Raw genomic sequence first — 20826 nt, forward strand, 5'->3', positions numbered from 1 at the left:
CTGGAGATGCATAGGCTCTGGAGCTCAAGGCCTTTCTTGCTCTCGTGCATGCATGGAAAGCCGTGCCCCATGTTTCCCGGGCCATTCACCTGCCCCCATTAGCCCATTCTTACCCTCCCATTAATCTGCCGCTAACACATCTGTTTTTTCTTTCTTTTTTGACACTCTAGCATCTGATTCTTGGCTAACTAAACTCCTAATCTAAAACCGACACGGACGGACACCTCACACCTGTCCCAAGATCAGCGTATTTTAATTTGTTCTCTCTCCTGATATACGGTCTTGGTATGTTTTGGACCAGATAGATAATTATGGTTCAATTAACTGTCAGCTTGCCACAAACATCTGTATTTAAAGTGCAATTTACTCTCCAAAGAACGTGACAGAGACAAGAACTGGGACAAGACAACCTTCTTCTGCTGATGTATGCAGCTGCTGTCCACTGTTGCCAAGATTCTGTGCTTGTAGTAACCAGTAAGCATTCTGACTTTTTCCAGTCATGCGGTATACATGGCAAAATGATTGTGTCCTAGTAGCTCCTGCCTCGCTAGCTAGGGCACGCACGAAAGGCCTTTCCAACTTTGACTGCTGCGCGGCTCGCCATCAGCGTCAAATTAAGCGTTTGCTGCAAATGTGATCAACTCTCAGTCAGTCTGTCTATCCATCAGCCGCGCTGTTACATTGGCAGGCAGAGTGTACTAATCTGCCTCAGGAGATTCAGAAAAAACTCCAGCTTCGTTCTATCTCACACAACACAGAGTCACAGACAGAGCACACTTATTACAGCCCACTGATCTCGAGTGATCATCCACTTTGTCTGGTCTTCTCTGCTCCATGATCAGTGCATGAGATGGCCGGCCTGATCAGGTTTCTTTTCTTCCTCCTCCTTGTCCTGCTCGCGAGGGCCGTGGTCGGAGAAAACGCCGCCGCCGCCGCGAACGAGCGGCCGCGGCACGACGGGGAGTTCGACGTGCGGGCGAGGAAGTGGTGGCCGCGGTTCCCGCCGGCGGAGGGCCTCGTCAGGGGCAGCGAGCGGAGGGTGCCCAACTCCTCCGACCCGCTCCACAACCGTTGATGATCGGTCGATTCAGTTTACAGTGTTTTTCTTCCCGTGTCGTCTGATTTTGCAGCAGCTTCTGCCTAGATGCAGATGCAGATGAAGGTCCGATCGAAGTTGGAGATGCGTATACAGATGTATAGCTGGTTTTGGTTTTTGTCCATGGCTTGGTTCCCATCGGTTCCAATGTTTTGTAATGAGAAATTGATCGGCATTTCGCCGGGCTGTGTATACACATTTGACATTTTCTTGTTAGCTGGATTACAGTTACCTGAAGTGAGATCATTTCTGCAAAAAAAATGGCATAAATTGGTATGTCAGACTGCGGTCCCGCTTGTCAGCCTCCGCCTCGACGCCTTCCTAGTCCCGGCCTCCGTTGCGTCAAAACATCGAACAGCTTGCGCGCACGCGCCGCCCACCAGTTCAGTGATCCGCCGCAACCGTCCAATGTCCGGCGTCGCCCTCGCCGTCGCCGACGCGGTGTGGGAGCAGGTCAAGGCCGCGGGTCACGCCTCCGACGAGCACCTGTCCATGTAAGTAAAACCAAACCACGGCGCCGCCCGTCTCGCTCGGTTATTGCTCATGCCGGCCTCACTCTCTCGAGTCCGACCTTGACCGGTTCCGGCGTGCAGCCTCGAGCACCTGTTTGGAAAGAACATGCTGCGGGCCTGCAAGATCCTCGACGAGGGCGGCGTCCGCCGCGTCACCGGGGTGCCTAGCGGCCGCTCGCTCTTCCTGGTCAGCTCCCGTACCTTTCGCACCCCCCAGATGTTTGTGTTTTTGCCGAACTAGCGAGCGATAGGTTGACGATGGGATTGTATTTTTGTTTTGCCGCTGCAGGTGATGGGGGAGTCCAAGAGGAAGGAGGAGTACATCTGCTTCCCGGAGCACCTCTGCACCTGCTACTCCTTCTTCTATGACATCGTCGGCCGGGGGGAGCAGCTCTGTGTAAGTGCTGTTACTGCGTTTGGCCAGAATATTCATTGAGGCATGTCGAAATTCTCGAACAAGCAAAAGGAGGGAGTATATTTAGGAATCCAAAAGAGGCATTATCCGGTTACAGTTGCAATTGTAAGCTCGTGGCTGCCGAAAATCCTATTTTGATTTTTGTATTCATGTTTTTTTTTCAGTGCAAGCACCAAATAGCAGCGCGGCTTGCGGAGGCTGTAGGAAAACACCAGGAAATGGAGGTGACTGATGAGGAGCTCGCTCACATGCTTGCTAAGCTCTGAATGTATTGTTTGAGGATTTCACTGATGCACGTAATGTTTTTGAATGTCTGTCTTTTAAGGGGTTCCCTCACAAATACTCCCTCCGGTCCAAATTAATTGTCGCAGCTTTGGTCACATTTGGTCTGTTTAGGTTCGCTCATTTTGAAAAAAAGCTGCGATCAGAGGGTATTCTTAAAAGACCGAGCTCAGCATAGTGAAGTATTCTTATCAACTTGGTAAGATACTTCTAAATGAATGAGTTTCTCGGAAAAAAAAGGTTGCTCAAAAATGAGATTAAAAAAAAGTTATTCCTGAATGCTAGGTTTTCACTATATAGGCTTTCAAAATCCTTTGCCCACAGTGGTATGCCACGTGAACTTGTATGGAAAAGGTGTGCAAGAAGCAATGGTAAAATCTTCAGCATTAGGATATCATCATCTTCCCTCTTTTATTGATCAGTCAGTATTACCTTCTTTTCTTGTTGTATTAATGGGCTAACTTACAAGAACGAGGCGAGATGTGTGAAACTGTGGTTCTTTGATTCCTATGCACTGGTCGCTAAATTTTGATGATTTTTTCCCTTTATCGCTGAGTTGTCTTTGTGCACTCCTACAGTGATGTTTGACAACACGAAACAGGATGTGATACGCAATTACACATGCTTATATAATTCCAGATTTCCGACCTGAAAATTATGGCCATGTGCCTCTTCAAAAATACAAGAGTGTCATGAATAATAATATTTGAGATATGGATGCTAATTGACCTGATTGGCTAATTACTAGACCACATGTTTCGTTGAATCTGAGTACCTTAAGATGATGCGAGAAGTGAAGTTCTTTAGATGATGCCCTTAGCTTAATACATTGAAGTTATATTTCCAGAATTAGTGAGAACTACATCTTTAAAAAACTGCAAAATTATATATTGATGACAAAGTGTACAAAGCATGTCGATGTATGTCTATATATGTGTGAATATACTGAATGCTGAACAGAATAACACCGGACCTGCTAGCGTCTCGTCAACCAGTAGCATTTAATGCAGTTTGAAAATCATATAACATGTGATGTATTTCAGAGAAATTAGTCTGTAACAACTTTGTTACATACTGACAACATCTTCGCTACGCTTTTCTGTTCATAAAACGTAATATTTGGAAATGTTGCTAGGGAAGGTTTGCAGTTTGGGTCATACCCAAAAAACTTGTTCACCCAATGATGCGACTCTTAAATATTTATCTTGGCATCTCACAAATTTCTTGTCCCCTTGCTTGTTCCTATGCTTTCACCAGTGGATTCTGATGCTATGCACTTGCCACTCAGCATCAAAATAATGGATTCTTGTTCTTTATATGTATACTTTAATTGATATGTCAATATATTATAATTCGTTTTCTGATTCCTTCACACTACTTTCTGTGTATATATTTATATGCCAAAGTTCTGGTTCTCTTCCTTCCTTAAATCAGTATCGCGGTGAAACTGATGAAAGAACCAATTAAGATCCTATCTTTGACTAGAATCCATTTATTTACATGTAAGAGTCCAAAGATTTTTCTACCTCCTTTCTAATGATCTATGCAAGATTAAGGCGGTCAGCCATTATATGATCGATGCAGCCAGCATTGCGTGATAGGCTCCAAAGTCCACAATAGGCTCCAAAGTCCACAACATTCATAACTGCCAACAAAATAAATGTTAAGTCTTTGGTAAAGAGGCAAGTTTCTTGCGTGTAATTTATCTTACATCTGGTGATCAAGTGAGGCATATAAATTTGAACTGGAGTCACTAGAGCTAGCAAAGCTAATCACCACAAAGGTGCAGACTATTTCTATGTGCCTTATTTCTTTCTTTTTTCAAATTTTGGTAGCACAAATTTCTCTAAAGAGCATCCTTAAGACCTTTAACATTATTTCAAGATGGTAGAGTTTGCAGGTCTCATCTCAATTAGTATCTTAATACTGATCAGTGTGTTGGTTCCTAGTAACTACAGACAACTCTAGTGCAAACTTGTTCCTTTTTACCAGTTATAACACATGGTTACTATTTTCTATTTTTAATTCTTGTCTGATGCAGTTGTAGGCACACAAAGTTTGAAACAACTCTTATTCCCTGACCTAAAAAACTGATGAAAAGTAGTGACTTCCAAGAAAATATTTTATACAAATAATTGTAGATTACAGATTACAAACGCAGGCTCAAGTCAATATTTTGCTCCGGTTGCTTTATGGGTTCCTGAGGTCGTCCTTTGAAGCTCCCTGGCCATGCTAATCCGCCACCTCCTTCAGCTGCAAAAGGCATCGAGCTTCTCATTTGGCCTTCATGAAATTTTGCAACAACAGCAGCGGTTCTTTCATCTTGTGCTGTCAGAATTGTGGAGTGGGGGTTAACCCTCATAGGCTGGATAAAGGAAGCAGTAGGAGGAAAGCACATCATCAGTTGCTTAAAGCTGTGAGACTTCCTCGCTGCACACCTCTCCCTCTTGTGTGCATTCTGGTGCCCACCAAGGGCCTGCGAGCTGAAGAACTTCCTCATGCAGTAGTTGCAAGAGAATGTCCTTTGAGGGGTGGCCACAGTTTTGGCCTCCCGAGGCTTAGATTCTTCACTTCTCAGTGCATCAAGGCCCAGCCTTAGCCATAGTGTGGAGGTGTTATCCTCGGCATGGCCAGCTTCATCAACTTGGTTAGCTAACTTCTGTTCTTCCGCTTCAGGTGCTCTCTCCATCTCTTTCTTTGTTGGGAGTAGCGCAATAGAGGTTTGCTCAAGGTTTGTGCTATTGTGGTAGCAGTCCTCTGGCTTCCTATAAAAAGAGGCAGGGGTCTGCAAGTGTCAATAATTCCAGGGAAAAGACTAGTTATCAGGAGTTTAAAGCGGATCAGGATATGCTATTTTGTATACCTATCTATTTTTCCTAGTTTGCTTACCTATCAATTTTCCTGTAGTGGTGGTCAGCATGTTTGGCTTTTGTTATTCCAAAGGTGTGTCATTCATGTGTGCAGTCTCGTTAGGGGAAACTTCAGTTGCTGGTCTAGCTCTTTCCCAATCAGGCATGCGCCTGTTCTAGATACCAGTGTTGTACATTTCTATCAGGTACACTTCAATAACCTCATATGATTGCCATTTTTATGTACTGCTCACCTGTCATCTAGGAATTCACTGTTTACATTTGTAACGTCCTCTTATGATTAGTTTATGAATATGCGTGGGAAAGGAAGTCTACTATAACAAAGTTTGCGTGTACTAATTCTATTTTGCATGAACCCTTTCCAGCCAATTTGTTTAATCGACAATATTATCACTCGGTAAAAAGTGTATGGCCTACTGTTGCTTTTCTGGTCATCTTTGAACTTATCTCAAGTGTCGTCTCTTTTTGTCTCTTCAGGCTCAGGCATGGACGCCTCGCATTTTCTAATGCTACCTGCTAAAGTTTAGCCTACTCAGGATACATTAGCAGCTTTCAAATGACTTCAGCTTGGGTGCAGCTGCCACTCTTTCCCATGAGCATTGGACAATCAGGCCCTGAGGTAAATCACAGGAGCTTTCTGCTCAGAAACAAGTGGACGATGATGCACTCGCAGCACAATGATTGTGTTTATTTATTTCTGTTCCATGATTCTGACTGCTTGTATACGCGACTCGCCTCGGAGACAGACAACTGGAACTATATTTTCCAGTGAGGGAGAGATGAGGTGAGATCTGATGCTGATTTAAGCCCAGTGGATTGGTGACTCTGGCAGCCTCATCAGGAGGAGGGAGCAGTGAAGCAAAGCAACAAGCTTCGTGCGTTTTTATCGACGCTGAAAATTCTTCTTATACCCCAGGTTGGCAGGTGAGACGATGACTTGATCGCAAGTCGCTCTGTTATACATCGCTTTCGTTTCTGTTCGCTCTCATCATCCTCATCTCGTTGTGCAGTACTGCAGCAGGTCTTGCTTCATCTGCAGTGACCCATGCAACTAGCCTCAGATTCCATTTCATGTGCCTTCACATCACCTTGGTCACTTGGTGTGTGGGTATCTTTTCCAACTTTCCAAGGGTACTCATTCTCTCGTAAATACTGGGATCATGTACGATAGGTTCCGTTGCAGTTTTTTTTTTGCATATTAAAATCGATGAAGTAAACCGTCCGATTTGTCAGAAATGCCGTTCAGTTTTCAGCTCATAGTCCCAAGCCAATTGATCTGCATATTTTCCATCTGTCGCGGAAAATATGAAACCCCTGTGCACCCTGGAATGCTTGGAACTTCCTTTTCTTCTTTCCTCTTTATGTTTTCATTGGAAAAAAAATTGATTTTATATTTCTTTTTTTTGGTATTCCTTTATTTATTTCTCTTCTTTCATTTTTTTTAAGTTTTGCTGTGTTTAGAGAAAGAAGAGGTTATTCCTTACAAAAAAGAAGAAAAAACATCACATGTAGATCTATTATTCTTGGGTTTATAGCTTTATAGTATCAGTAATTTACCCTTTATGTGACAGACTTTAAACTAGTTATATTGTTTTGCCATCTCTCAGTTCCGACTTTGTAACTGTTTGTATCTTGTTTTATCATTATTATTTCGAACTCACAAGTTGTACCCAATGTTAAAATGGCGTTGCGGCTGACTAGGCAGACGGTTAGAACAGGTAATGATTAGGGAAGTATCAAAATTGTGTAAAGTATCAAATTTGATCAAAATTTCCTAAACTGTCATTGGTATATATAATTTGACTGAGTGTAACAGAATTTAACATGATTGAGAATTGAAATTTTAGATATATTTTTTTGAGAGGGAAATTTTAGAGATAGGAAAAGTACTCGTAATAGATAAGCATGTCGGGCCCATCTTTTTTTTAGCGAAGCGTGTCGGCCCACTTAACTCCCGTCGTGTGCGGCGGTAGCTTTTACTAACAGTATGGGCCTCAACAAGGACGCGGCGATTTGGGCTGCGCTGAGGCCTTCAGCCGTACTACATTGCCTTGGGCTTCCTCCGCAACCGAGCTAGAGCCTAGAGCAGCCCGCCCGCCACGTGCTAACTGCTGATTCCTGCTCAGGCTGCTCTATTTCCGCCTTGGCGAATCCGACCACCCAAACCAAAGAATCTGTACGCGAGGAGCGATATGATCTTCCTACCAGTACGCTTCGTTCCTAGTCTCAAGATTTTTCTTCAAAATGTATGCTTATTCTTACAAGCTGAAGCCGGCCGGCCTCTTGCCAAGCATCTTTAATTTGCCACAAAAACCTTAACAACACACATGCATGCACACATCTTTGTAACCACGGGAAAGTGCTACTCGTCCCCGGCCGACTCGATCGAGTTAACCTAACCACGAGCAGAAAATGGAAAAAGACCCGAGCGCCGGCGCCGCGCAGGAATATGAATATCTCCCGCCTAGATCGACAAGCACGCCGTTGTGGCATGTACCGGCACTCAGCCGCCCTGGCGCCCTGCAGCGCCGATCGAGCAGTCGACAGCTTGACACCGGTGTTCAGCCGCGCCATGATGAGCCGGTCGTTAGGTACGCAGTAACCCAATCTGCATGGGCATGCATGAAGGGCAGAAAGAGCGTTGTGGCATGTGCAGTGTCTCTGCTACGGACTACGGGTTGTCGAGAGCCACAGGGCAAACCCCTTTGTGCATGCATGCAGAGAGAGAGGGCTCTGGCTGTCGACCTGCTATCCTGTTGGCGATTCATCCCTCTGTCGTCGACACGCTCGTGCATGCATGCATTGCATTGCATCCACCTCCTTTTGATTTTAGACCGGACGGTGTTTCCAATTCAACCGAGAGCGAATCCCAAAAAGCTAAGATGCCTGCCGCCAGTGACCAGTGTATGTTGTGTGTGCCACGGGAAAGATGTTGCGGCGAGGCGATCGAGCAGAAACTTCCGGGGATGTTTGCCGCGTGCGTTTACTGTTTACAAAAGGGGGTTATAACTGTATCAGAGTAGATCAAGCTAATCTGGCTAGCGCAACAAATCCCGTAGAAAAGTGTCTCCGGATAAAGAAGACAAGCATGTCAGAAGGATGAATTTAAAACAGCCCCTAATGGACATGTGCTTCCACTTGAAAGCATTATCGGCGACACGTGTCCCTTAGGGCCTTTCGGAATACTAACACACAAGGGTCGAATCACCCCGCATGTTTACAAGCCACTTCTTCAACGACTAACGGTGAACCTGCAGAGCGAACAGATAGGACCAAATGCCATGGCATAAAACTAAAACAAATTATGAAAATCGACATGCAACAAATACTAAACTGTAGACATGATATCTAATTGTATTCATGTTCAATAAAGCAGGAACTCGTGCTAACAGAAAGATGAGTAACGCGTATGGGACCAGGGGCGGATCTAGGACCGGGGCTGTCGGGTCTGCAGCACCGGTCCAGTCCACATCTAGGTAAATTTAAATTCTTTGCATGAATGTGCTTAATCCAGCCCCCCTCCACACAATATGCATAGGATTAGACCACCTTTAATCAGAGGCACTATATGTGAGGCAAGCTCAAAGACGGAGCCGACTTGGTAGACCGTTGTTGTTTGGTTCCACCGGTCTTGTTTTTTTGGGTCCTGTCGACGTCGTTCGTCTTGGTTCGTTGATGCGTCTTTGATGCTCATTTTGTGGGATCAGAAGCGAGCAGTTACGTGAGTACGCTGCCGAAAGAACTTGTCAAGCATCTCCCGGTGTAGGATCTTGATGGATGATGTGATTATGCAGACCTGCTCTCCCAACAATGGTGCATACGATCATCGGGATGGAGAAGCGCAACAAAATGGCAGCTAGAGCATGAGGACGAGAGCACATATTAGACACATATGTAATGGACTCCAATTGTCCTCTAAACCGTGTAAAGTGATGAGCCATACTTGATTCACGAAACGCAACACCCACGATGCGTGGCGTGGTGGAGCACACATGTTGTCTCACTTTATCATACTCTAGGGTGGTCAAGTGCACAAACATTTCCGAGTATAGTTGGACTGGTGAACTGAGCGTACCTCAAGAGGTTTGGTTTCTTGTGTTGGAACCAGCCCTCTCAAGTTCATGCCATTGTTGCTCACATTTTTCTGGATTTATTTTCGGCTATAGTCGACGCATTTCTCATGTGTGTTCGTAAGCGTCTACGTTTGTACCGTGTTTCTTAAAAAACCATGGCACTCTTTTTTTTACAGAAAAAAACATGACACTCTTGTCACTCCATCTATAAATATTTGAGATTTTTTATAAATTATATATTGGTTGGGCCCAGATATCTAACAAGAGCCAAGACGTCGACGTCCTCAAACCTATGAGCACCTACAAAACAAAGCATCATAATGTCAAACTCCACTAAAAAAGGATGTGTATATATTTCAGACGCCTGATTTTTAAGAATAAGTCTGGGTTGAGCAAGAAAAGAATGAGAAACAAATTAAACATCGTCGGCTCGTTTGACGTCGATATATTCTGTCTATTTCCGTTGGCGCAAATATATGCTTTGAGCCTTTGAACAAGAAATATGCTTAATTACAGTCAACTTTTGCGAATGTCATCCTGCATATATACTCCCATAAAACCACGTACTAACCTGGTGGCTTCCCTATATAATAAACTGACCACATCTTTTTATCCCATAAAAGCTAACTACCATAAGTCTAGCATGCGTGTGCATGCTGCCAAATGTCAAAAATTAGATGCAATGAGAATGAAGGGACGTGTCACGTATTCACGTGTGGCTCTCCCTCTTTGTCGAGCCATTTTTGCGTGCATGGTCTCTAGATCGCGACGCTGACATGCACCGGATGTATTTAGCGTTTTGTCAGCCACTGCGGCCTGACTTGACTGGCTAGATAATCAAAGCCGTGTGTGCCCTGAATTCGTAATAAGTAGATAGGATCGATATACATGCACTGCACTTGACCAAAGATGTATGGATAAACTTATATGCCTGAATGAAATCTTAGTCGATTCCTCTGCGATCTATCAAATGAATTCGGTGTCTTCGATCTGCTAGTCTGTATATGGTACAGTAGTGCTTTACATAGAAAGGGCCGGGGGTCGGAGGGGCAGGTTTCTGGATTAATTCATCGCCGCGACGACGTAATTTGCACATATGCCCGAACACAAACTTTCGGTGCTGCCGGGCTATTAGTAGATCGCAGGCATAGTAACACAGCAAAATTATTCCTTGGAAAATGGGAACTAAAGTTCCTCGCCGTAGAATCCATATGTATTCCTTGTTCCCTGCATAGTCCATGATAGCCTTTCCAACGTGATGAACTACAAATTACAAGGGACATATATATAAACCAAACTGCAAATAACAAATTATATATGCAACTGAGGTTTCACGGTTGACGTACGGATCAGAACACTTCCTATATTGTAACGTAGATGATCCTACCTGTACCAAAAATTGACAACTCCACGAGGCCAAAGTCCAAGGTGCAGTAGTAGTGTACTGTATTACCTACCTAAAACAGTTTAATTTAATTAACACCATGCGGAACACACCGCGCGCACACGACCTTGAACGCATACTTTTAGTTCACCACTGCAGCTCACAACAAAACCCCCGGAAAACGAAACGAAAACGACTGTCACGATCGCCAGAGCTAGTCTCTCCGTCCACCCCGAGGAAATTTCAGGCGGGCCGGGCGTGCGTCGACAAAAAGGGTTTTTAACACACATGCCTCGCTGTCCTCCTCCGGTTCACGTGTCTGATACACTATCCAACCTCTGTCCGCTGCTCCGCTACCGCTCCCTGTCGAGCAAAAGCGAAGCTTCCCAGTGCTTGCCGGCAGCCACACAGCACAGGCCTCCACGCTGAAAACCAATCACCCGTGCCTCTGCCTGGTCAAAAATGGGTGCGGATTTTCACGTCTCGGTGTGTGTGTTTGTGTGTGATGAGCTAGTACTAGTGGCTTCCTTGGCCGCGCGCGCGCGCGGGGTCGCGGGGACGCGGTCGAGCCCATCGGCTTCAGAAATTCATACTCTAATCCGTCCGTAAAATTCGAATTTTGTTTTTAAAGAAAGCTCTGACGCGTCGTCCGTCTTGGTCATGCCACTGGCTTGGATGCCAGCCTCGTCTTCTGATCAATCATGGAGGGGGCCTAGCTGCCGGCCGGCGACCGCGGTATGGGGCGGTGGTGCACGTCGAGACCACCTGTACTTGCGCACGAGCCGCGCGCCGGCCGAGACTGGCACGCCCGTATTAAAAACAACACGCCACGGGGGGGCGGAGATGCCCCCATGTTGCAATAGAATTTTGCGCCGAGGGCGGTGATTCGAAGTTTCCTTGAACGCGAACCGGATCCCGGCCCAGATCCTGGGCAACTGCCTGCTCGCTCTCAATTTTTCTTTTCGTTCCGCCGCCCCGCGCCACGGACGGCGCGGCCGAGTGATCGACAGAAAGAATATAGTACTCCGATGGGACTACTACTACAGCTCCTCGCCGGATTGACGTCCAACGGAGACCTGTTGCAACCTGGCGACGTACTACTACGGCTGGCTGGATTCACGTGTCCTTTGGGGAACCACTCCAGTCCCAGTCGACCCGGTCGCTAGCGGAAAGCCAACGTAACCCAGCCATGCTCCGTCGGTCGATTCAATGCACATGCTCGCCATGTTGGCATGCATTAGCCGCTGCCGCTGCTGCTGCCTGTGCCAAACACAAAGGCAAACTCGTCAAGACGTGACGCCGGCCGGGGGCCGTCGCGGTCGGTACGTGCGTGCGCGCGCAAGGGGAAAACTAAAGTCCGGCACGTATCGCCGGCCTCGAACAAGCCCCGTGGCGCCGGCAGCCACGTACGGTGCCCCTGTCCTTGCCGGGGCCTTGTCCACCTCCGGACGCGACACTGGGCCAGGCGCTGCCGCGCCACGAGCCGGCAGCCACTGACGTCACCGCGTGTACTCCCTTTCTTTCTCCCTGGCCGCGCCCCCGCCCTCACACTCCATCGTCCTCATCCGCGAGCCGAGCTCGCCCCCCCCCTCCCCTATAAATAACTTGCCACTTCGAGCCATTCCTGACACAGCAGCCACAGCACAGCGCAGCAGCCCAGCAGACAAACATTCCCGTCCTTCCCTCCCTCCCTCCCTCTAAACGCCGTTTTCTAGCTACCAGCTCTCTAGCAGCAGTAATCACATTTTGTTGTTGTTACTTGTCTTGGATTGAGCAAATGGCGGCGATGACTGACGTGCCGAGAGGAGCCATTGGCGCCGCGATCCGGACCAGCCCCCCGGCCCCCTCGCCGGTCGAGGCCGCTGCTGCCGCGGTGAGAGCCAAGGACGCCGAGAAGCTGCAGTTCATCGAGGAGATGACCACGAACGTGGACGCCGTGCAGGAGCGCGTCCTGGCCGAGATCCTGGGCCGGAACGGCGGCACCGAGTACCTCAAGAACTGCGGCCTGGACGGCGCCACCGACCGCGCCACTTTCCGCGCCAAGGTCCCCGTGGTGTCCTACGACGCCCTGCAGCCGTACATCCAGCGCATTGTCAACGGGGACCGGTCGCCCATCCTGTCGTCGCACCCCGTGTCCGAGTTCCTCACCAGCTCCGGCACGTCGGCCGGCGAGCGCAAGCTCATGCCCACCATCCAGGACGAGCTCGACCGCCGCCAGCTGCTCTACAGCCTCCTCATGCCAGTCATGAACCTGTAAGTCCCCGCTTAAATCATTCCCATTCGACTCTTTTACATGTAAAGTACAGTTAGTAATCAATCAATGTCTGTGTGCACTGCAGGCATTTGCCGGGGCTTGACAAGGGGAAGGGGCTCTACTTCCTGTTCGTCAAGTCGGAGACGAAGACGCCGAGCGGGCTGACGGCGCGGCCCGTGCTGACGAGCTACTACAAGAGCGAGCAGTTCAAGAACCGGCCCTACGACCCGTACCACAACTACACGAGCCCGACGGCGGCCATCCTGTGCGCGGACGCGTTCCAGAGCATGTACGCGCAGATGCTGTGCGGCCTGTGCCAGCGCCACGACGTGCTCCGCGTGGGCGCCGTGTTCGCCTCGGGCCTCCTGCGCGCCATCCGCTTCCTCCAGCTCAACTGGGAGCAGCTCGCGAACGACATCGAGGCCGGCGAGCTCACCCCGCGGGTCACCGACGCGTCCGTGCGGGACGCCGTGGCGGGCATCCTCCGCCGGCCGGACCCGGAGCTGGCCCGCTTCGTCCGGGCCGAGTGCGGCAAGGGCGAGTGGGCCGGCATCGTGACCCGCGTCTGGCCCAACACGAGGTACCTGGACGTGATCGTGACGGGCGCCATGGCGCAGTACATCCCGACCCTGGAGCACTACGGCGGCGGGCTGCCCATGGTGTGCACCATGTACGCGTCCTCGGAGTGCTACTTCGGCCTCAACCTCCGCCCGCTCTGCGACCCGGCCGAGGTGTCCTACACCATCATGCCCAACATGGGCTACTTCGAGTTCCTCCCCGTGGACGCCGATTCCGACGCCGACGAGCAGCTGGTGGACCTGGCCCGGGTGGAGGCCGGGCGGGAGTACGAGCTGGTGATCACCACCTACGCCGGGCTCAACCGGTACCGCGTGGGCGACGTGCTCCGGGTGACCGGGTTCCACAACGCGGCGCCGCAGTTCAGGTTCGTGCGCCGCAAGAACGTGCTGCTGTCCATCGAGTCCGACAAGACGGACGAGGCCGAGCTGCAGCGCGCCGTGGAGCGGGCTTCCGCCAAGCTCCGGGGCGCGTCCGTGGCGGAGTACACCAGCCACGCCTGCACCAAGCGCATCCCGGGCCACTACGTCATCTACTGGGAGCTGCTCCTGACCGTCGCCGCCGGCGCCGGGCCGGACAAGGAGACGCTCGACGCGTGCTGCCTGGAGATGGAGGAGGCGCTGAACACGGTGTACAGGCAGAGCCGGGTGGCGGACGGCTCCATCGGGCCGCTGGAGATCAGGGTGGTCCGGCCAGGCACGTTCGAGGAGCTCATGGACTACGCCATCTCCCGGGGCGCCTCCATCAACCAGTACAAGGCGCCCCGCTGCGTCACGTTCCCGCCCATCATCGAGCTGCTCGACTCCCGCGTCGTCTCCACGCACTTCAGCCCCGCGCTCCCGCATTGGACGCCCACCCCGCCGCCCCGGAGCTCCGATCACTAACCGGGATACATCAAGATCGCTGTCCTGCCCCCGATCGACGTAGTAGAACGTTTCCACCTAATTAATTAAAGCACTTGTTGAGAATTTTGATTGTTCCTGTCAGTTAGCAGTAGTAGTAGTAGCATGAGAGTTTGATGTTAGGAGGCTCGAAGAATCGCTGATGTAAGAGGTCGTTCCAATTACTGTACTGGTAGTACTACTTGTCTTGTCTGTGTCTATCAGCAACGTGATCAAGTAACGGGCCTCCAAAGCCGTACGAGTTCTGCAACAAGATCCTGTTCCAATTATTGGTACTCCTCGTTCTTCTCCTGCCTTTACCCTTTCCATTTCAGATTTCAGGAGAAGCCATTCCATCGAAGGGATTTGCGAGACTTTGTTACTGTTGCTCGTTGGAAATGGGAGCAAGAGGGCCAAGTTTTGTCCCGTCGTTAGCTGAAGCTCGTCTTGGTATAGCGCGCGGCTTCTCGCCGTCGATGTAATAGTACTGCATCAACCAACGACGTTTGGGTTGTCAGTATGCGACTGCATAGTCGGAGTGACGTACATGTGTTATCCGACGTTGACACTTGATTAGACTAATCGGACCCTAAAAGGCGTATGGCTAAATCATGCCGGACCGAAGCACGATCCTGCAGACTGCAACGTCGTCAGGCCGTCGTTGCTACGTACAAACGGACAAACATACTTTTCCTGACCGCGCTGTAAGCGCGCTTTTGTGTCTCCTTTGCTCGTTTTCCACCCAAGTCTAAAGTGGAATAATACGTCCTTCCATGTGTTTTTCTTTTCCCGTCCCAAAAAAAGTTACATGTCGAAGTGATTCCAAACGAGAAAAGCTATGTCAAAGTTGAATAGTTTCAGCTGCTCTTCGCCTTCTTGAAATTACCTTCCAATTTCTTTTTCTCCCTCTTTTTTGTTTGAAACGTGGCGTTGTGACTTGGAATTTACGGAAGGTTTCTGAAGAATCCTTCGAACTGTACTCTTGTTTTGGTTTTATCGACAAAAAATCTCAAGTCTCAAACACACGCCTGTGCGAAGTAGTACACTTGGCCATCGACTGTATCGCTTCAAAAGGTACACCTGGCTAGGACGGCGTTAAGCAAGTCCGAGTAGTTGAAACCTTCGATTTCGCAGCGGGTAAAGATCATCATACTCTCCATGGTAAACACGATTACACGACTCCAGGGGCGCGTCTAGCACGGCACGTCGCGCACGGGTGGTTCAGCCAGCTTCCACAATATCGGCAGGTCAGGTCTACGCTCGGACGCCGCCTTTTCTACCTTCCCAGGACTGAGAATTCCGCGGCCCGGGTCATCGGTCTCGCCTACAACTATACACGAGAATTCCACCAATTTCCCGGTGGCCGCCGCCCGGTGCGCGCGTGAGAATCGTCGCCCGGAGGATCGAGACACGGACGCGGGGTTCCCTCGCCGGGGGTCACGCGCGCTGCTTCCCTGCGCCGCTCTTGCACGGTAGGAGTTCCTTGTGTTGTACTGGCTGTGTTTTCCGGGGCATCTGGAAATTCTGGATGCGTGCAGCGTGCAGGACAGCCCGATCGAGACCGTATTCTATGACCACGCTGCGTGCCGCGATGCTGGGATGCTGCTGCTGCCTTTGACTATTTGTTAGCGGCGGCGTTGGCCTGTCACGCAACAGCTGGCTGCTGATTTCTTTTAGCGAGAGCAGGACTAAACTAAACTTGCAGCAGTAGGAGTAGTACGGATCGTGCGGTGTTGCGGTCAGAGAAATAATATATCTCATGCCGACTAAAGCTTAGCAGAGCGCCAGATTAGCTATATCCTGGGAATCTGACTCCTAATGTTACTAATCATCGTACTGCGCGCCTGTGCAAGAACCTGGACTGCATGCAATTTGTTGGATGATTTTAGTACTAGCACACACTACTAATCAGTAGGGTCTCTTACTCGAAAAAAAAAGAGTACGGCCTCTAAGGAACCAGTAATACTTCGATGGATAGCGAGCAAAAGGACCTGAGAAACCTGGTGGTAGGAGACGGGGTACTGGTCTACTGGCATGAGTATTGGACAAGAAGGCGGTGCAGGCAGACGATAGTGTTGCCCAAAGCAAATACGGTTCACGTGGCAGTGCCGGGCGGTGCACCGGTTGCAAAGCCAAGAAGCTGGAGCCGGCCACGAGGCGAAGCTTTGGCGTGTCGATGTTGCAGTCGCCTCTTTTTTTAGGGATGGCGAGTGGCGACGTCGCACAGTACCTCGGTACCTCCTGTCCTTGGGTTGCTCGGCTTCCGTCCTTACAATTGTTTGGGCCGTAGTAGAAGGCCGAAACAATCTAATCTGCCCGTAACAGAAGGCCGAAACTATCTTACTGGCCTGGGCTAACGTCGGAGGCCGTTCGTTGGCGGCGGTCCAGCTGCAAGTCTGCAACCGATGCAGAATCTTCTTTTTCGAAAAAAAAAAACTTCAAACGATGCGTGTCTAGTCTTGTCCGTGCCCTAGCACCTCCACCCGCGGCCCTGTCCCCTCGAAGGAAGAAAATTCCCCACCTCTGATATCTCCGCCGCTCCCACCGCCTCGTTCGCCGCCGCCGCCGGCCGGAGATCTACGCCCGCGAGGGCTCCTCTCTGCCGTTGCCTGTGCGGGTAAGCCCCTGTTCCCGAACACGTCGATGGCTAATATTTTGCTACTCGGACTCGCCGCAGTTTCTGGATTAACTCGCGATCTCATATTTAATCCCATTCGTTTGTAAATTATCCCTGATATCGCCTAGTGCTGCCGTGGTTTTCTCCAGCATGGGCTTTCCTCGTAAAAATCTGTGCTATTCGATGGGTGGTTTGGATGAAGTTCGATTCGTGGCGATTCGTGGCCCTTTGGGGATACACATAGCCACACAGGTGCCATCTGTAATTTACAAAGAGAGCGTTCTAGGGAGGGGGGCGGGGGGCGGTGTGGAAGGTTTAAGTTTGCGTACAATTCAATTTGAGCATCAACCAGTTCCCCTTTTTCCGAGATTCCAAATTACAGATTATGCCACCGTAGTTCGGTAGAACAATACTATGTGTCTTCTTTATCTATCCATGTTTTTTATGGTCTACTAAAACACCTTGCGTACTGTGTAGGTGTGTATGCATGATCAATTCATCTGTCATAACTCACTGCTCATCTTAGATGGTTGGACCTAATCCTGTATCTCTACAGTTTATCATTGTTTAGGTTGCAAAATGGCGACTGAAGTTGCTTCTCAGGTTTCTGGTGGTTCCGAGACAACAACAATGTCGTTGCTAGAACATCTTGCTGAAGTATTTGGGAAGCTGAAATTCCATACCGAAGCATCCCTACAATTGCAAAGTGGCATTCAGTGGGAAGATGTCGAAGCACATTTCACAAACCTCGAGAAGTCATACCGAAGCAAGTGTCATGAGCTGGAAGAAAAGCAGAAGACATTAGAAGAAAAGAAAGCTGAAGATCGTAGGCTTATTGCTGAGAAAGAGGCTAATCTTTCTGCAAAAGAGCGTGCTTCTGTTAACCAGCTTCAAGAGCTAAGGGATGCCGCTGTCTCTGCCCTAGCAGAGGTGCGCCAAAAATACAAGATCGATCTTGCTGAGATACTTGATGCCAATGGAAGCAAAGAGAAAAAGGTAATAACCTCAACCAATGACACCAAGGCATCCCGTGCTTCAGAGGAGCACATCCCTTCTAATGGGTTTGGAGAGCCATCTGAACCTTCACCTGCTGAGGTTAAGGCACGCCCTGCACTGAAGCAACTCTGTGAGCAGATGGACACAAATGGCCTTCTGAAATATCTTTCAGATAACTGGAAAAAACTTGCTGGCCTTCGTGATGAACTTTCTGTTGCACTAAAATGTGCAACTGACCCTGCGCGCTTCGTGCTTGATTCCTTGGAGGGTTTCTTCCCAGACCAACGGCCTGGGGATAAACTTCACTCTATTCAGGGGCAGCGCAGAAGCTGTATTGTATTGATGGAAGCTATAGCACATTCACTAGGAACAAAGGAGCCGGGTGGCAACCACCCTTGGAGCTCTGAAATTATGGAGCGATCCAAGGCAATTGCCGAAGAGTGGAGGAGTAAGTTAGCTGAGGTTGACCTTGATGCTTCTGATGGGTACTCATTAGAAGCACAGGCATTCCTGCAGCTTCTTACAACTTTTAATGTTGATTTGATACTTGACGAAGATGAGCTATGCAAGATCGTAGTTGCCGTCTCTCGTCGCAAGCAGACTGCTGAGCTTTGTCGCTCTCTTGGTCTGACTGAGAGAATACCAGGTTGGTATCCACTCAGAACGCCACAAGGCGTTATCATCACTTAATTTGCTAGGCTGGCGCCATTCATGATTTACTGCCAGGGCCCACAACCTTGTAGAGAATAAAAGCGCTCCTACTATGTGAAAACCTTAGGTATAAAGCTGGTAATCTATGATCCTAGTCTGATGATTTGTTTCTGCAGGTATTATTGAGGAGTTGATTAAGAGACACAGGCAAATTGATGCAGTTCAATTCATACAAGCTTTTGGGCTTTCTGAGAACTTTCCACCTGCACCTCTTTTGAAGACATATGTAGATGAGCTAAAGGACTCCATTAACAATAATGGGGATGCGAATGCGACTTCTTCAACGGTCTGTGCTTTCTATAGTCTTATGAGATGTTGATGATTGCCTAATGCTTACTCCCTCTGTTCCTTTTTATAAGACGTTTTCGTAAACCGAATTGACTTGCGAAAGCATCTTATAAAAGGGAAAGGAGGGAGTACAAGTACTATGTGTTATTAGGTCAGGATTGACACAAGTTCTTGCTCTGATTCACTGCTAAAATACTCTTTTCTTGCTATACGGACTGTTCATTTTGATGTATAATGCTGTACTTGCTATGCACGAGCTATTAGGAATGTTGTGCACAGATAAATTGGGAAGTTATTGAGAAATCTATTAAATTAATTCCTGTTGTATTTAGTCACATATCTTTCATTAAGACAGATAGGAAATTACTTTCCAAATATGCTGCTTAGGTTGTAGCACCCTACTGCCTCATGCATTCCCCTGTTCCAGAATCCAGAATAACAAACATGATGCTTAGGTTTGAGCTAATTGTGTTGCATCTCCTTAAATGCATTACAGGATGACTTGAAGACTCGGGAGCTACTTGCATTGAGGGCTATAATCAAGTGTGTTGAAGAGTATAAGCTTCAGAAGGACTGTCCACTTGGACCTCTCCAAAAGCGTATCGCGGGTCTAAAGTCTAAGGGTGAGAAGAGGCCTTCAGCTGACACTGGTCGCACTAATGCAAAGAAGCCTCGGGTCTCTGGTATTTCAGCTCCCCGCAGGCTGAATAATTCCATTGGATCAGCTCCTCGCAGACCTGCAGTTCCAGTTGGTGCATGGCAGCGCGCTCCTCCACCAATGCCTGCCTACCCTGAAAGAGTATATGGAGTCACTGCCGACAGATACCGCTACACGCCACCTGCCAGAACATATGATGCCGCTCCCTATGCTGCTTATGGTGAACAATACGGTGCCTCAAAACCGTACCAGTACACCCCAGGATCAGTAGCTGCTGCATCGTACAACTCAGCTCAATACAAAGTCGCGTATGGCGGCCCCGGTGCCCTGCCAACTGCAGCCGGCTATGCAGCATACACTGGCGCAGCGGGGCAGCCGGCGTCGTCGAGCAGCTACCTGAGCTACGCCGGACTCGGATCGGGTTATCGCCCTTCACAACAACCATAGATTTAGCTTGAATTCTGCTACGCCTGTGCTGCCATGCAGTGTGACTGTCTGGCTTCCGACTGGCATTCCCCTGAAATCAAACCCAGATGTAATCCCGGGCTCCAGGCTGTTGTTCACCCATAGATTCTGTAGCTGTAATCTGGTTTATTTTTCATCGCCTGTGTGAGGCGCCGCTCAAATCATAAACAGAGTTTTGTAGTGCTACATGTAAATCTGACTAATCTACATTGGTTCTTGCCGGGCTTGTACCTTCTCGTTCCGCAAGTAGTGTTGACATGTTTACCTTCCTTCCTAGAGTTTTTTTTTAGCTGTCCTTCCTACAGTTGGGCAAATTTGAGATGTAACGGAGGGAGTAGTATATACGCTTTCTTCCCCTGCAGAATGCCAATTGATAGTAAACACTTGCGGCAAAAAGGTATCTTGAGGCTGAGTGCAAAGCTTCGCAGACTTCCCATGCAAAATAAAGATCCCGAACAAAATATCTCAATTGGCAGCATGCATTTCTCACCGCCGAGATCTATTGCAAGACGGGCGTGAAACAGCAGCGCTCACTCGCGCCTCAGTCGCCTCGTCAACGCCTCCTACGGTTCCACGCTCCAATCAGTTACGCATCTTATCCAGCGGCACGCGGCTGCCGCCGACGGCTGGGCCCCGACGTGTGCGTGTACCCCACAGTCAGGTAGAACGGTCAAGGAATTTTTCCACTGACATGGGGGCTCCACGGGGCTACCGCCACTGCCACGCGCCAAATATTATCCGACCCGAA

The 20826-nt window shown here is 49.0% G+C and overlaps 4 protein-coding genes across 4 annotated transcripts; 3 read left to right on the forward strand and 1 right to left on the reverse strand.

Moving 5' to 3' along the window:
• The first annotated feature begins 1281 nt into the window (after positions 1-1281).
• LOC100835280 (zinc finger SWIM domain-containing protein 7) lies at positions 1282-2831 on the forward strand. The gene is made up of 4 exons (XM_010237796.3): positions 1282-1590; positions 1690-1795; positions 1898-2005; positions 2188-2831. Exons 1-4 carry the CDS (start codon positions 1505-1507, stop codon positions 2287-2289), a joined length of 402 nt encoding a protein of 133 aa, XP_010236098.1. The 5' UTR covers positions 1282-1504; the 3' UTR covers positions 2290-2831.
• Positions 2832-4373: 1542 nt separating this feature from the next.
• On the reverse strand, positions 4374-5427 carry LOC100826829 (zinc finger protein 7). Its single transcript, XM_003562731.4, has one exon. It carries the CDS (start codon positions 4992-4994, stop codon positions 4455-4457), a length of 540 nt encoding a protein of 179 aa, XP_003562779.1. The 5' UTR covers positions 4995-5427; the 3' UTR covers positions 4374-4454.
• A 6837-nt stretch (positions 5428-12264) lies between these two features.
• On the forward strand, positions 12265-14617 carry LOC100826517 (probable indole-3-acetic acid-amido synthetase GH3.8). Its single transcript, XM_003562730.3, has 2 exons — positions 12265-12885; positions 12972-14617. Exons 1-2 carry the CDS (start codon positions 12410-12412, stop codon positions 14344-14346), a joined length of 1851 nt encoding a protein of 616 aa, XP_003562778.1. The 5' UTR covers positions 12265-12409; the 3' UTR covers positions 14347-14617.
• Positions 14618-16786: 2169 nt separating this feature from the next.
• Positions 16787-20347, forward strand: LOC100827133 (FRIGIDA-like protein 3). The gene is made up of 4 exons (XM_003562732.4): positions 16787-16960; positions 17517-18602; positions 18784-18953; positions 19452-20347. The coding sequence occupies exons 2-4, from the start codon at positions 17540-17542 to the stop codon at positions 20058-20060; spliced, it is 1842 nt and encodes a 613-aa protein (XP_003562780.1). The 5' UTR covers positions 16787-16960; positions 17517-17539; the 3' UTR covers positions 20061-20347.
• The last annotated feature ends 479 nt before the right edge of the window (positions 20348-20826 follow it).

The sequence above is a fragment of the Brachypodium distachyon genome, chromosome 1 (genome assembly GCF_000005505.3).
Source record: "Brachypodium distachyon strain Bd21 chromosome 1, Brachypodium_distachyon_v3.0, whole genome shotgun sequence".
In the NCBI taxonomy this organism is placed as follows: domain Eukaryota; kingdom Viridiplantae; phylum Streptophyta; class Magnoliopsida; order Poales; family Poaceae; genus Brachypodium; species Brachypodium distachyon.

Coding starts and splice junctions, on each gene's coding strand:
- LOC100835280 (XM_010237796.3), top strand. CDS start 1,505: ATGTCCGGCGTCGCCCTCGCCGTCGCCGACGCGGTGTGGGAGCAGGTC. Junction 1,796..1,897: donor GCGGCCGCTCGCTCTTCCTG/GTCAGCTCCCGT, acceptor TTGCCGCTGCAG/GTGATGGGGGAGTCCAAGAG. Junction 2,006..2,187: donor GCCGGGGGGAGCAGCTCTGT/GTAAGTGCTGTT, acceptor TTTTTTTTTCAG/TGCAAGCACCAAATAGCAGC.
- LOC100826829 (XM_003562731.4), bottom strand. CDS start 4,994: ATGGAGAGAGCACCTGAAGCGGAAGAACAGAAGTTAGCTAACCAAGTT.
- LOC100826517 (XM_003562730.3), top strand. CDS start 12,410: ATGGCGGCGATGACTGACGTGCCGAGAGGAGCCATTGGCGCCGCGATC. Junction 12,886..12,971: donor CTCATGCCAGTCATGAACCT/GTAAGTCCCCGC, acceptor TGTGCACTGCAG/GCATTTGCCGGGGCTTGACA.
- LOC100827133 (XM_003562732.4), top strand. CDS start 17,540: ATGGCGACTGAAGTTGCTTCTCAGGTTTCTGGTGGTTCCGAGACAACA. Junction 18,603..18,783: donor TCTGACTGAGAGAATACCAG/GTTGGTATCCAC, acceptor TTGTTTCTGCAG/GTATTATTGAGGAGTTGATT. Junction 18,954..19,451: donor CGAATGCGACTTCTTCAACG/GTCTGTGCTTTC, acceptor AATGCATTACAG/GATGACTTGAAGACTCGGGA.